General features: G+C 45.1%; 1 protein-coding gene across 1 annotated transcript; it reads left to right on the forward strand.

Annotated features, from left to right (window-relative positions):
- The first annotated feature begins 151 nt into the window (after nucleotides 1-151).
- SAP30L (SAP30 like) lies at nucleotides 152-6,383 on the forward strand. Its single transcript, XM_027718611.2, has 4 exons — nucleotides 152-456; nucleotides 2,193-2,315; nucleotides 3,951-4,049; nucleotides 6,002-6,383. Exons 1-4 carry the CDS (start codon nucleotides 271-273, stop codon nucleotides 6,128-6,130), a joined length of 537 nt encoding a protein of 178 aa, XP_027574412.1. The 5' UTR covers nucleotides 152-270; the 3' UTR covers nucleotides 6,131-6,383.
- Nucleotides 6,384-12,175: the final 5,792 nt, after the last annotated feature.

Raw genomic sequence — 12,175 nt, forward strand, 5'->3', positions numbered from 1 at the left:
GCGGCCGGGGAGGCGGTTTTGTGTGTGCGGGCGCTGCGCGGTCCCGGCTCCCCGCGGGCGGCGGCGCTTGGGGGGCCCGACCCGGCCCGGCCCCGCGGGCAGCGCTGAGCGCCGGCGGCCCAGGGGGGTCCCCTTCCCTGCCGCGGCTGGGGGGCCCCCGCGGGGGCGGCGGGGTCCCCCCGAGGGCGCGGCGGTGACGGCGCGGCTCGTTTCCCCCCCTCTCCCCGGTTGTCGGCTCCCCGCGCGGGGTGAGGGGCGGGCAGGTGGGCGATGAATGGGTTCAGCACCGAGGAGGACAGCCGGGATGGGCCGCCCGCCGCCCCCTTTTACGGCCAGAGCTGCTGCCTCATCGACGACGGGGACCGCTGCGTGCGCCCCGCCGGCAACGCGTCCTTCAGCAAGAGGATCCAGAAGAGCATCTCGCAGAAGAAGCTGAAGCTGGACATCGACAAAAGTGTGAGTGAGTGCGGCCTCCCGCCGGGGCCGCCGAGCCCCCCGGAGGGGCGGCCGGGCCGGCCCCAGCCGCCACCGCACTGCGGAGCCTCCGGGGAGCGGCGGATCCGCCCGGCGAGTTGGGCTCCGGCTGCCCGGGGGGGTTCGGTGCTGCCCCTCGGGGAGATGGGGCGAGGTGCGGGGCTGTGAGCGGCCAACACGGCCAAACGGGACCGCGGTTTCCCCATCCAGCGCTCGGGAAAGGGAAGGACGTGCCTGGATGCGGAACCGGCTTTTCCCCCGCTACAGACGCGGCTTTTCCCCGTGGCACGGCGAGTCTCGTGATGCGTGAAACACAAAACACCGTGTTTGGGAGGCGGGCGATGCTGAGCGAGCTGCCCGTGCTCCGGAGGCAGGGACGCTGTTTCCATTGCGGTTTCGGGTTGGAAACGCTGGCGCTTGTCAGGTGAAAACAGCACTCGGTGCTTCAGCGAGGCGTCGCTGACGCTGCTGCTTTAATTGGTAGGAATTGGTGCTGTAGCGAAGCAGGTTAAAAGATGAGCTGGCGGCGAGATGTGATGCCGCCTCAGCAGGGCTTGTTCGCACACCAAACAGCCCAGTTTGGTGCTTAGTGACATCAAGTGACGGCTGTCAGCTCTAGAGAGAAGCGGGTCGTTCACCCAGCAGAGAAATAGGTAGAGCAGAGCAGCCCGAAGGAATTTCTCAGAAGTGACTCGCTTAACGGAATCCAGCTCTCCACGCTTTTCTTACCGGATCTTTAAAGATAAAAACCGCTGAAAACAAAGGGGGAAAAAAAAAAAGCTGAAGTTTTGAGTCAGTCTGTTTGGCAGCTCACCCGGTTGATTGGGTCCCTTCTGCACAGCTGAATCGCATCGTGTCACGGAAAGAGAGTGACTCAATTTGAAACATATTCTTAAAAAAATGGAGTATTTGTCCTCGCCGTAGTCCTCAGCAGATTGGCCTAGTGGCATAGTAATTTCTTGCATTTCAGAAATGAGTCTTTGTTGACAGATGTAAGGCTTTAGAAAACAAAAAGGGGAGATCAGACTAATGAACTCAGAACAAAGGGAAAGTGTGAAGCGAGGCTGCATGGAGAGATTTCGAATGTAGGTTGCCTGTGTCATCTGAAGATATTTTAACCTTACAGATACCAGATGATTTTGATCACTTGAGGTCCTTTGTTTTGCTAACTCTAGTGAGATAATATTTGTTAAAAGGGGTGTTCCATGGCTGAACAAGCAGTAGGAAAGAGATAGCTCTGCTTTTGGGTTTTTTATTCTATTTGAGGTAATTAGCCAACTTTTATTTGGTCAAGGTGTTGAAACATTTGCATTAATAATCTTCTGTACTATTCAAACCAAAAAGTTCACAAGAGTGGAACAGATTAATATTTTTCTTAGTAGTTAGCTGATGGTAAGTCCTGAAGCAAATGCGCTTCCTCCAGACAAGGACCTGTTTTTTTCTGACATATGATTGCAACCATTAAAAAGAAATGTATTATCTGCAGAGGTTCAAGTTCAGGTGGAGCTCGAGTCCTCAATTTTCTTTGCCTTTAGTCTTTGTAATGTAAATTATTTGTAACTCAAGAGCCTGATATCAGGCCTGGGGTTTAAGATTAGAAATTCCTTAAGGCAGTCAGTCACACCAGTCATGGGGATGGACTCTGATACTGGTGTCTAAATGGCTGCTGTTGGATGCTGTTTCACAGAACCTGTTTTGACTGCTCTTTCTGTTCTTAGGTGAGACATCTGTATATTTGTGATTTTCACAAGAACTTCATTCAAAGTGTGCGAAACAAAAGGAAGAGGAAGACGAGCGATGATGGAGGTGACTCTCCTGAGCATGACACGGATGTTCCAGAGGTTTGTGGGCTGCTTTACCAATTCTGAGCATGCTGAAGTTTCACTTGAATGGTTTCATGTATCGGAAAATATTTACATTTTAAATTGCAACTCCACTGAAGCTGCTGTAGAGTTACTCTCACTTTCCAGGAGGACTCTTTTCTCATGTGTAATGTCCTAATTTTCTTCTTCATTCCTATATGAGTTCTTTGCCCATGTAAGGTTTTCTATAAAAGGACGTGTGACAAGGTAACTGTACAGCTTCATATATGTACAGTTAAAGCTGTATTTGGTCCTAATTCTTTTTTGAAGGTAAAAACAAGTTATTTTTGGTGGCGTCTGAGGCTCCAGTATGATTCTTTGTTCCTTAGGATGCATCATTCTCCAAATACACTAGAGAATTCAATAGGTCACTCTCTTTGATTGGGTATTTGATATCCAGGGATATTGACCTTCTCCAGACCTTTGCATATATGGTATTTTTGGGGACTATTTAAAACTACCTCTAAATAGTTTGTAACACCTTTTTATTTTCAGGAAATAGGCCTGGGGGAGGTTTTCTGTGATACAGAACTCTAGAATAATCCCTTCTCTGTGCCACTGTGTGCTGTATTTGCCTCAGTGATGTTTTGGGTACTGTAGACACCACAAAAAGTTGCGCAGAGGTGATAATCGGGAGAAGCAGAGCTGTGGCCACGTCAGCAGAGCCCTCTGCTGGAAATGCCAACCCTATTGGCAAAGAACCTTTTATTTCTGGGGAGGGGGGGAGGGAGAAAGCCACCAGGAGTCATTTTGCCAGCAAAGCTGTGCCTTGGTGCAAAGCTGTACGCACACGTTTCCTTTGTGGAGGTGTTGAAAGAGTAGCAAGTTTTTGGTGTGGTGGTTTTTTTAAGGATACCTGACCTTTTGTTATCGCTGTTGATGTTTCCATTCAAGGTTCTCTATCAAAACTTTCCTATTCAGGCTTTACTGTAGTTGCCAAGGTGATTGATGAGGACCCAGCGGGCATCTAAAAATGGTGCTGTAGAACACAGAGGGTATTTGGTGGCTTAAACCTGAGGGATGCACATCACCCAGCAGAGTTCCAACAGGGAACTCTGCACCATGTCAGTTTTAATGTAATTTTCCTCTTGTTTTTCAGCACAGATTCCTTTTGTCTTTGAAACTTGGCATTTTCCACATGATCTTCATCTTTCTTCCTGTAACCTCCCTACCACCCCCTTTGGTTTTAAACTGTGCACTTCCCATTTAAGTATTTGAATTTCATTTCATCTCTGTGCTCTGTTTTATGTCGCAAGCCATTTGTTCAATGCCTGCTAAATTGATATTTCATGTGTGAGCTTTTTAAACCTTGTGGGAACAAAAGGTTCCCCTTTGCTTGGAGGTTGCAGAGGTGTAATTGAGAGCAGAAATTGGCCAGCAATTCTGTTGACAGCATGTGAACCAGAACAAAATTTTCTATTTCCCTGAGGCTATTTTGGTCCTTTAGCATTAACAAATACAAAATATACTGAGGTTTGTCAGTAAAACAAACCAGTGTGGTTCTGAATGCAGGCAAAGAGCAGTCCTGTTGAGGAAGTAGTTATTTTTAGATAAAATAACTACTCATAGAAACTAAAGGTAGTGCTCATCCCCTTTTCTCTGCATCACTTGCAGGTTGACTTGTTCCAGCTCCAAGTGAACACCCTGAGACGTTACAAGAGGCATTACAAGTTGCAGACTAGGCCTGGACTCAACAAGGCTCAGCTTGCAGAAGTAAGTGATGACAGAGGTGGTGTTATCTCTGTTATTAAAAAACTTCTTATCTCCTCTTTTCAAGTGCATGTTTTGTGGACACTCATACCTGTGCGACTCACTGGTATGTACCGAGTGCTCTGTGAAGGGTTTCAGGGGATGATGCCAACAGAAAGCTGCTTTCACCTGGGACAGGCATGGAAGGCATGGAAGCTGGCTCTTGACAGCATGTTTTAGTAACTTGGCTTGTCTCTGCTTCCTTTCCTGCCTTGTTTATAGTCATAATCAGTGACCTTTAGGGAGCAGGAACAGAACCCGTTTTCTGTGGCCTGGGTGTGATCTGGAGATGGCTGTTTGACTGAAACTCAGACTTATACACTACTGGTCTCCCTAAGTGCCCCTGTTAGTTTTTCTTTCCTCACAGGCATTTGAACTGGTTGGAATTGCTTATTGTTAAAGGCAGAATCATTGACCGTGACTTCAGGTTCCTTATTTCCCTCCCTTGTCCTGATTATTCTATATTAAGTCAATAAAAGACTTTTTCCTTAAGGGCCTCTGCTGCTGCTTTCTCACCATATGGGTACTTGTACAGAAAGAACTCTCTGTATCTCTGTGTTATTTGGGTGAACTGTGCTTGGTGTGCATCTGCTCTGCTCTTTCCTGACTTGATCTGATGACATGCTGTTAGAAAAGTCTTCTCTAAACTTGAAAAAGCTGTAGCAGTTACTGAACGGTAGCGAGGTTGATTTTGTAAGTTGTGGTTTTCACAGCTGTCTACCTAAAACTGTCCACTTTGCTTTTACTCTTGCTTTAAAGAACAAAAACCAGCAGACCAAAAAAGTCAGCAAGACACTGTCTTTCTCTCTTTCAAAGTCACCTAGGGAGTGAATATACAGAATATAGAGAAATCGTAGTGTAGTGGCTGTAGGAGTAAGTTGAAGAAAGCATGGTGAGGGTATTCCTCGTTAGTAGTTCTGATTTGTCATGTTCAACTAAGCAGTTCATAGTCTGTCAGCTGCCTCCTGCCTTGAAGGACTACCTGCTTAGGGAATTTACCATGAATGTTCCCAAGAGGAAAGCAAAGATCAACTACTATGCAAGCAGAAAATAAAGGGAGCCTAACTTAAAGTTGTCACACACTTCCCAGATTTCCTGTGGAGTCTGAGCAGCTTTGACCCTACGCTGGATCCTCGTCCAGCTCCCATTCTTGAATCACTGCTGCCTGAGGCTCTTAGACTCCTGCTGCTATCCCACCGTAAGGAAAACTCAGACTTCCATAAATCTTTTTGGAGTGACTTATTGCTCAGCCTGCATCAAAATCCAGTTCTGGAGCTGTGTTTGGTACCAAAAAACAACTTCTTCCATGTGATAAGCAGATTTCATCCAGCTTCAACATGTTTTCTACGTTCATTTTCTGCGGAAAAAGCAGATAATGGTTCAGGGCCTATGACAGTGTCAGAGAGGGGTAGCCCTCACCAAATCCTAACCCTGCCAGTGCAAATTCGCTGGTGTTCCTTTCAGTGAAAACTTAGAGTCCAAAGGAGAGCTCTCTGGATAAAACTTTGCTACATCTGGTTCACATAGCAAAGTGTTGCAGTGTTTCCTACGCTCTCCTTTAAAACACGGAGGTGCAGAGAAAACTTGCTCGCCAAATAATCTCGGCATGAACTGTCGCTCAGGAGGAGCTGTGCTGCTTTGGCAGGAGGACATTCTGGCTTCCAAATTCCACTTTTAGGTTGGCTGCAAATCCTGCTGACACAGCAAGACTACGCTATGTTCATACACACATTCCAGCTGTAAAGAGAGAGGGAGGTAAATGAGGACTGACAGTTGGAATCGGTGCATGTTTGACTAAAAGTATATTGTGCTCAGTGGCCGTAAAATTGGTTTTGGAAAGTGAAGACAAACCCCATTCTAGTTATTTCTACTGTTTAATTTCAGCATTTCTGTCTCTTTACATGTTGTCCTTCCAGACTGTCAGTCGTCACTTCAGGAATATTCCGGTAAATGAGAAGGAGACACTTGCATATTTCATCTACATGGTGAAGAACAACAAGAGCAGGCTGGACCAGAAATCAGAAGGCAGCAAGCAACTAGATTGAAGGTTAACAAGACTTGGAATAAGAGAGACCTTAAAGGAACATATGGTATTGTGTATTTTAGGTATATAAGAACTGTTAAAGTATATTGTAAATTTTTTTTTTAAATGCAGTGTCTGGATGACAGAAAAAATTATTGACATTCTTATCAGGAGTATTTGAAAACATGTGCCCAACATGTTTCCGAAGACTTCTTCCCCTCATTTCAAAGTCACATTGGAATAAAGAAATGAGGATAATGGGGAAACCAAGTAAACCTGTAGGACTGTGGAATTTGTCAACTTGGTGTTTTAAACCATCTCTGGAAATCTGCATCTCAGTGCAATTCAGATCCCAGATGGAATTTTTTTCACTGAATTCAGACTGCATCACAAACCACCATGCAGTTTTTCTTGGTACAGGACTGGAAGAGCAGCAGAGATAAAATTCATTCTTGAGGTGCATGGGTCAGAAGTTTGTCTGAAGCTTGCTCCTCACCTACACATGCTCTGTCTTGCCTTGAGTCAGTGCTTCAAGTCCCAAACTTCTACAAATGCTCCAGCTCACCAGATCTACTCCAGTGAATGCTACTTAACTAGTCTGAAATTGATACGTGTTTTTTACCATTTTTCCTCCTGACCCCATCTGACATGGATGCCAACCAACTCTCTGCAGTCTTTCTCATTTCTTTTATTTAACAGCTCACTAATTAAATTGTCTGTAAGAATTTTAAAACTTCTGCATTTCCTCAGAATGTGGTATTAAGGCAAACACAGCTTATTTGCTGGGTCTGATCATGCTGGTAGAAATGTTTGTTTAATTCACTTATACATATTTCAGTGATGGTAGGTGAAACAATGGCTTGAGACGTCAGTCTCTTAATTTCTGTGTCAGATCAGTATCAGTCACAAGTTTTGTGAGTTCTCTACTGAAGCTGTAGCAGGTGTCACAAAACTGCTGTGTGGATTCAGGGGCTCTACAGTCTCTGTTTAGTATAAAGCAGAGTTATGGGTGAGGCACCATAACCAGGGCAGTGATCTGACTGGAGCATTTCGTGATGCACTTCATCTGTCTTTGCAACAGGCAAGAAGTATCGAAGCATTTGCCTTTCATGAGCATTACATGTGCTGTCATGAGAGCTGTGTGAGTGAGGGTGGCACCCTGGTGCTTCCTAACCGGGCACTGTAGGAGGAGATCACCCTGAATTTGTTATTTAAAACCAAGGTGTCCTTACAAATAACACAGTGGTTATTTTGGCAAAAGGAGCTTATAAAAGTATTGATCGTGACTGACTGTTCTCCAGTGACCTCAAATTCTCTTCAGGGGACCTCATGATTTAAAGCACCAGTATGTTTCTTTGCTGTCCTAACCAATGTCTCCATTCTGGTACAAGATGCCAAGACTCCACATAGAGAGGATGTTCTCAACAAGCCTTAAGCAACGAACTGAGCAGTAGAAAACTTCGGCTAACATTTTGTAAATGGCAGGTTTTAATATTTCAAAACTGGATGGAGCTTTGTTGAAGAGCTAAACACACAGGTCATGGTCCCAGCTTAATACTGGATTGTGTTTCATAAGGCATGAAGGGTTCACTTAGTGAAGCTCTTGTTGAAGCTCTCCCAGAGTCTCTTTAAAACTCAAGTCACAATTTAAAGCAAGTTGTTCACATCACTCTGAATTGTTTGCTAATACTCCAGAAACATGTTCAACAAATTTCAGTGTGTCTGAATCCTGTGTCATATGCAGAAATACTCTGTTATGGTACACGTCCCATTTGTGACGTGTGGGGAGTGTGATTGTTTCAGCATTTCCTTGTTCGATTCAATACGGAACATCAGACAAGAGAGGTTCAAGGAATGAGGAGAGAATGTCTTGTGTTGGTATTTCATGAATGTTTAAAAATTTCCTAATTATGATGATCCTTTCCTTATTGAAAGGGTGGAGTAATTCCCACATCAGTCAACACAATCCGGCTTCTCTCATTCGGGACAGATCACTGAAAGGGTACATTCTCTGACTGCACGTTAGTCTGCAAAGTGCTCATGTCATCAGAGGATATTACCAAGGAAAATGAGTTTCTGAGCTGAGAGGGTTATGCCTCACAGTGATTCTTCCCCTGTACCTGGCACTGGTGAGGCACCTCGAGTCCTGTGTCCAGTTCTGGGCCCCTCAATTCAGGAAGGACATTGAGGTGCTGGAGTGACTCCAGAGAAGGGCAGTGAAGCTGGTGAAGGATCTGGAGCACAAGTCCTGTGAGGAGCAGCCAGGCGAGCTGGTATTGTTTAGCCTGGAGAAGGGGAGGCTCAGGGGTGACCTCATCACTCTCTGCAACTCCCTGACAGGAGGGTGTGGCCAGGTGGGGGTCAGCCTCTTCTCCCAGGCAACCAGCAACAGGACAAGGGGATGTGATCTTAAGCTGCATCAGGGGAAGTTTAGGTTGGACATTGGGAAGAAATTCTTCACAGAAGGGGTGATCAGACATTGGAATGGTGATCAGACTGCACCAAGGAGGTGGTGCAGTCGCCATCCCTGGTGGTGGTTAAGGAAAGACTGGACTTGGCACTTAGTGCCGTGTTCCAGTTGACGAGGTGGTGTTCGGTCATAGGTTGGACTCGATGATCTCAGAGGTCTTTTCCAACCTAATTGACTCTGTGATTCTAGACCAAAACTGTAAAAATGTAGTTTGTTTGGGATTTACTTTTTTTGTTGTTGTATTTTATTTTGTTTTATTTCTAAGAGTAAATAAATCTGTTGGGGTGCTTTAGTAGCCATCAGCAAAATGATTCTTTTCAAGGAAATATGGTGGCAGGTTCCATCTGTTCAGGTGTATTCACTGGAATGCTTTTGTGCAGAGGTGGTATCCAGGAAACTTTTTTTTTCTTTTTTTCCTGAAAATAGTCAATTGATGTGAAATGTGATCCTTGTTGGTTTCACTTCTAAAGCAATTATACTTTTTTGAAAAATATTCTTGGCGAAGTGTGATGATGAAGAGATGTTTACCAGCCATTAGCAGTTGTTTATAAGGTGGAAAGCTTGGAGGCAAGACACCAAAGAAACAGAAGAATCTTTGGCTGTCGGACCCCATGGCCTTATAAACCCCTTGCAAATGCCTTATTACCTTGTTCTCAACTTAGCTAGAGCAAAACGCCTTGAGCAACAGAAAGCCGATGTCTTGTTGGAAGGGGCAGCCACTTGATGGCTCCCATGCTATGAACTAAAACCACACGTCAATTCAGTAGCAATATCCATGTTCAGGGTGCCTGTGATTCTTGAAAAGCATTTAATGTCTAATAACCAGAAAACGCAACAATGCAATTGTCGTTGTGTACAATACCGTGCTGTGTGTTCGATTCCTTATGCTGCATGCCAATTGAGAAAAAAAGACTTTCCAACTTTTTTTGTTTGAAACTTCGAAGTAGATGTGTTTGAACCTCACACTTGTGAAGCCATGAGGTGGGACGTTTTCTCAGCACTTTTAGATGGGACTTGTTGGAAAGGTGTAAGACCCAAATCGCTTTGGCTGGTATGATAAGATGATTTTTTTTTTCCTTTTGCATTTTGCTTTTCACAGATGGGCCTTAAATTCTGTCTAGCTTTGAACCATGGAGCACAAGCCTTGGGGGCATGGAGGATGACTAGATGTCATCTTCTATTTATAATAGTGGAAGCTTATTTCTTACAAGCCTGCATAGGTGACATTCACCCTGGGGCAGAGGAATCATGTCTGAAGGTCTCCAGCCATTATATAGCCTAATGCCATTCCATAGCCTAGCTCAATTCTCATTGAAGAGCTGCATTAACCTAATTAGAGTTCTGACTAGATCCGAAGCCATTAGTATGCAATCCAAATAATGCAGAAACATCTCTTCTGGGGTTAATTTCATCCTGTATGCTGACCCTCTGCTCACTTCAAGGGAAGAAGAAGAAATCATTGCTGGTAGTTACGGGCTTGAGCTCAGCTCAAGGGAGTTGGAAGCATGCAAGGACTCAAGTTGTTGGCAACTTGATGGCTGAAAAGTGCAAATATATCCAAGGAGGCTGTGTTAGAATGCAGTTTTCAAAATTTCTGAATCTCAAAGGTTATTGTCTATCAACCTGAAGTACACAATTGCATTAAAAGGTAATGTTTCTTTTGCCAGGCACTTTAGATGCTCAGCCTGAAAAGAGCAGAGCGGGCAGGTTTGTACCACTTGTCCCCAGCATTTTGGGTCCCAGTTTTTCCTAGAAATGTGGTTGTAAATCACTAGATATCCCAGTGTGCAAGACTTGACCAAAACACATCAAGTCTGGCATTGCAAGTGAGTCTAAAGTGCAGGCTGGGTTCAGAGAGGCTCTGAATACAAGAGCTGAAATAATCCACAGTTAATGGGAGTTTGCATGTGGGTCATGATGGCACAGAGAGTATGAAACAGGACATGGCCCACAGAGACTGAACAAAACACGCTTCCACAGGCAGCAGCATGGAGGACGATTTGTTCTGCATCAGCTCTTGTGATGGATGTTTTATGAGAGGGGGAGGAGGGGGAGCTGTGCACTTTACATCTTTTGGTTGAGCCAAATGTAAATACCAATGGGAGATCTTCAGCAGTAACTGCAGCAGGAGGGGAGGGTCTGCTGAGGGACTGTTTATTTAAATTGGCAGATGGAGGTACTTCCCTAGAGCACTAGAGTCACTTTGCCTCTACAGTTTAGAAGAACGGGTAGTACAAGGTGGCCTCCCGTCCAGAGGGAGTCCCTGTACTGCCCAGATTATTGACTGAAGAGTCCCAAAGGTGAAGGAATGTTATTGATGCCTCACTCCTCGTGTCACTGATGTTCTTTAGCCATCTCTAGCTTATCAAGTTAGGGAGTTTTCATTTCCCACTTTAGAAGTGCAAATGAATTGTTACAATGTAAGATATTCCTTGCACTTTTCACAGCTATCCCTTGACTTGCCTGTGAACACATCTGATTGGGATGAATTAAATGCTTGAAGAAAGTATGGGGAGAGGGGGAGGCTCCTGCCTTAAACCTGAACTTCCCTTGCAAGCAGCTCTGCAGGCCATCCTGTACATCAGCAGGCTCCAGGAGCCTCTGAGCCCTAACAGGGCTGGGTTTACTCCTGTCCTACCCACAGCTCTGCTCCTCAGCTGGTTGGTGCAGGGGAGATGGGTAGCAGGTAACTTGCAGAATGGTTTGGAGTCTTTTGGCAGGCTTTCTGGGAGAGAAAAACTGTGTTCCCTCTTCTGTTTCTGGCCTCCATGTGTTGTGCTGATCTTATGCCAAATGTTTTGGACACCCTGTATTTTTAACTGTGTAATATAGCTGTGTATTGTTAAAGCAACTTAGTAACTTATAGCAAAAGCTGTAGAACTCATTTCTCTGAGGTGTAGGAAATGTCCTGCTTCCACTGTGTATGAGACTTTGACTCTGTACTGTCTGACAAAGATAAGATGCTGAATTTCACTTTAATAAATGATCTATCTAGCAACAAGGCCTACATTCCCTTCTATTTGCTCTTCTACCCTTGGCACTGATGACTCCAGAGTCAGTGGAGTTCTGCTTTGTATGGATGTTGGGGTTTTTTGTCAGACTTCTGAGATTCACCATCTTTTCCCACCCACCTCCCCAGGGCTGAAAACTGCCAACAAAGAGCAGAGAATGGCACTGCTGACTGGGAATGCCAAGCCTGGAGCAGAAAATTCGACTGATGAGATATTTTGTGATAAACTCACGTGGGTTGTACAGGTGCAATTCATGGAGTCTTTTGAATGCAACAAAAACACAACTCGCAAGAAGGATGGAGGTTGTTGAAGAACCACGTGACCTTGCATTTTGGAGTGCTGGGCTTTTCTATGATAGGGATCCTCCCCTCCAGTATCATTCCAGTCAATCAAGTGTGGCTTCTTATTTGATTCATGTTTCCTAATGAGTCTTCTTTATGTCTAGTTCAGCCCTGTGCTTCTGCTTGCTTCTCAAGCCCAGCCTTGGCTTCGTTTTACACGACTTATGGCTCATGTTGTCCAGAGTCAAAGCTGCATGTCCAGCTGATAAGGTGGGTGCTACACCAGAGCAATGCTGACATGTAGC

Source organism: Pipra filicauda, unplaced genomic scaffold (assembly GCF_003945595.2).
Source record: "Pipra filicauda isolate LSUMZ 115617 unplaced genomic scaffold, ASM394559v2 scaffold3_size10097308_pilon, whole genome shotgun sequence".
NCBI lineage: Eukaryota > Metazoa > Chordata > Aves > Passeriformes > Pipridae > Pipra > Pipra filicauda.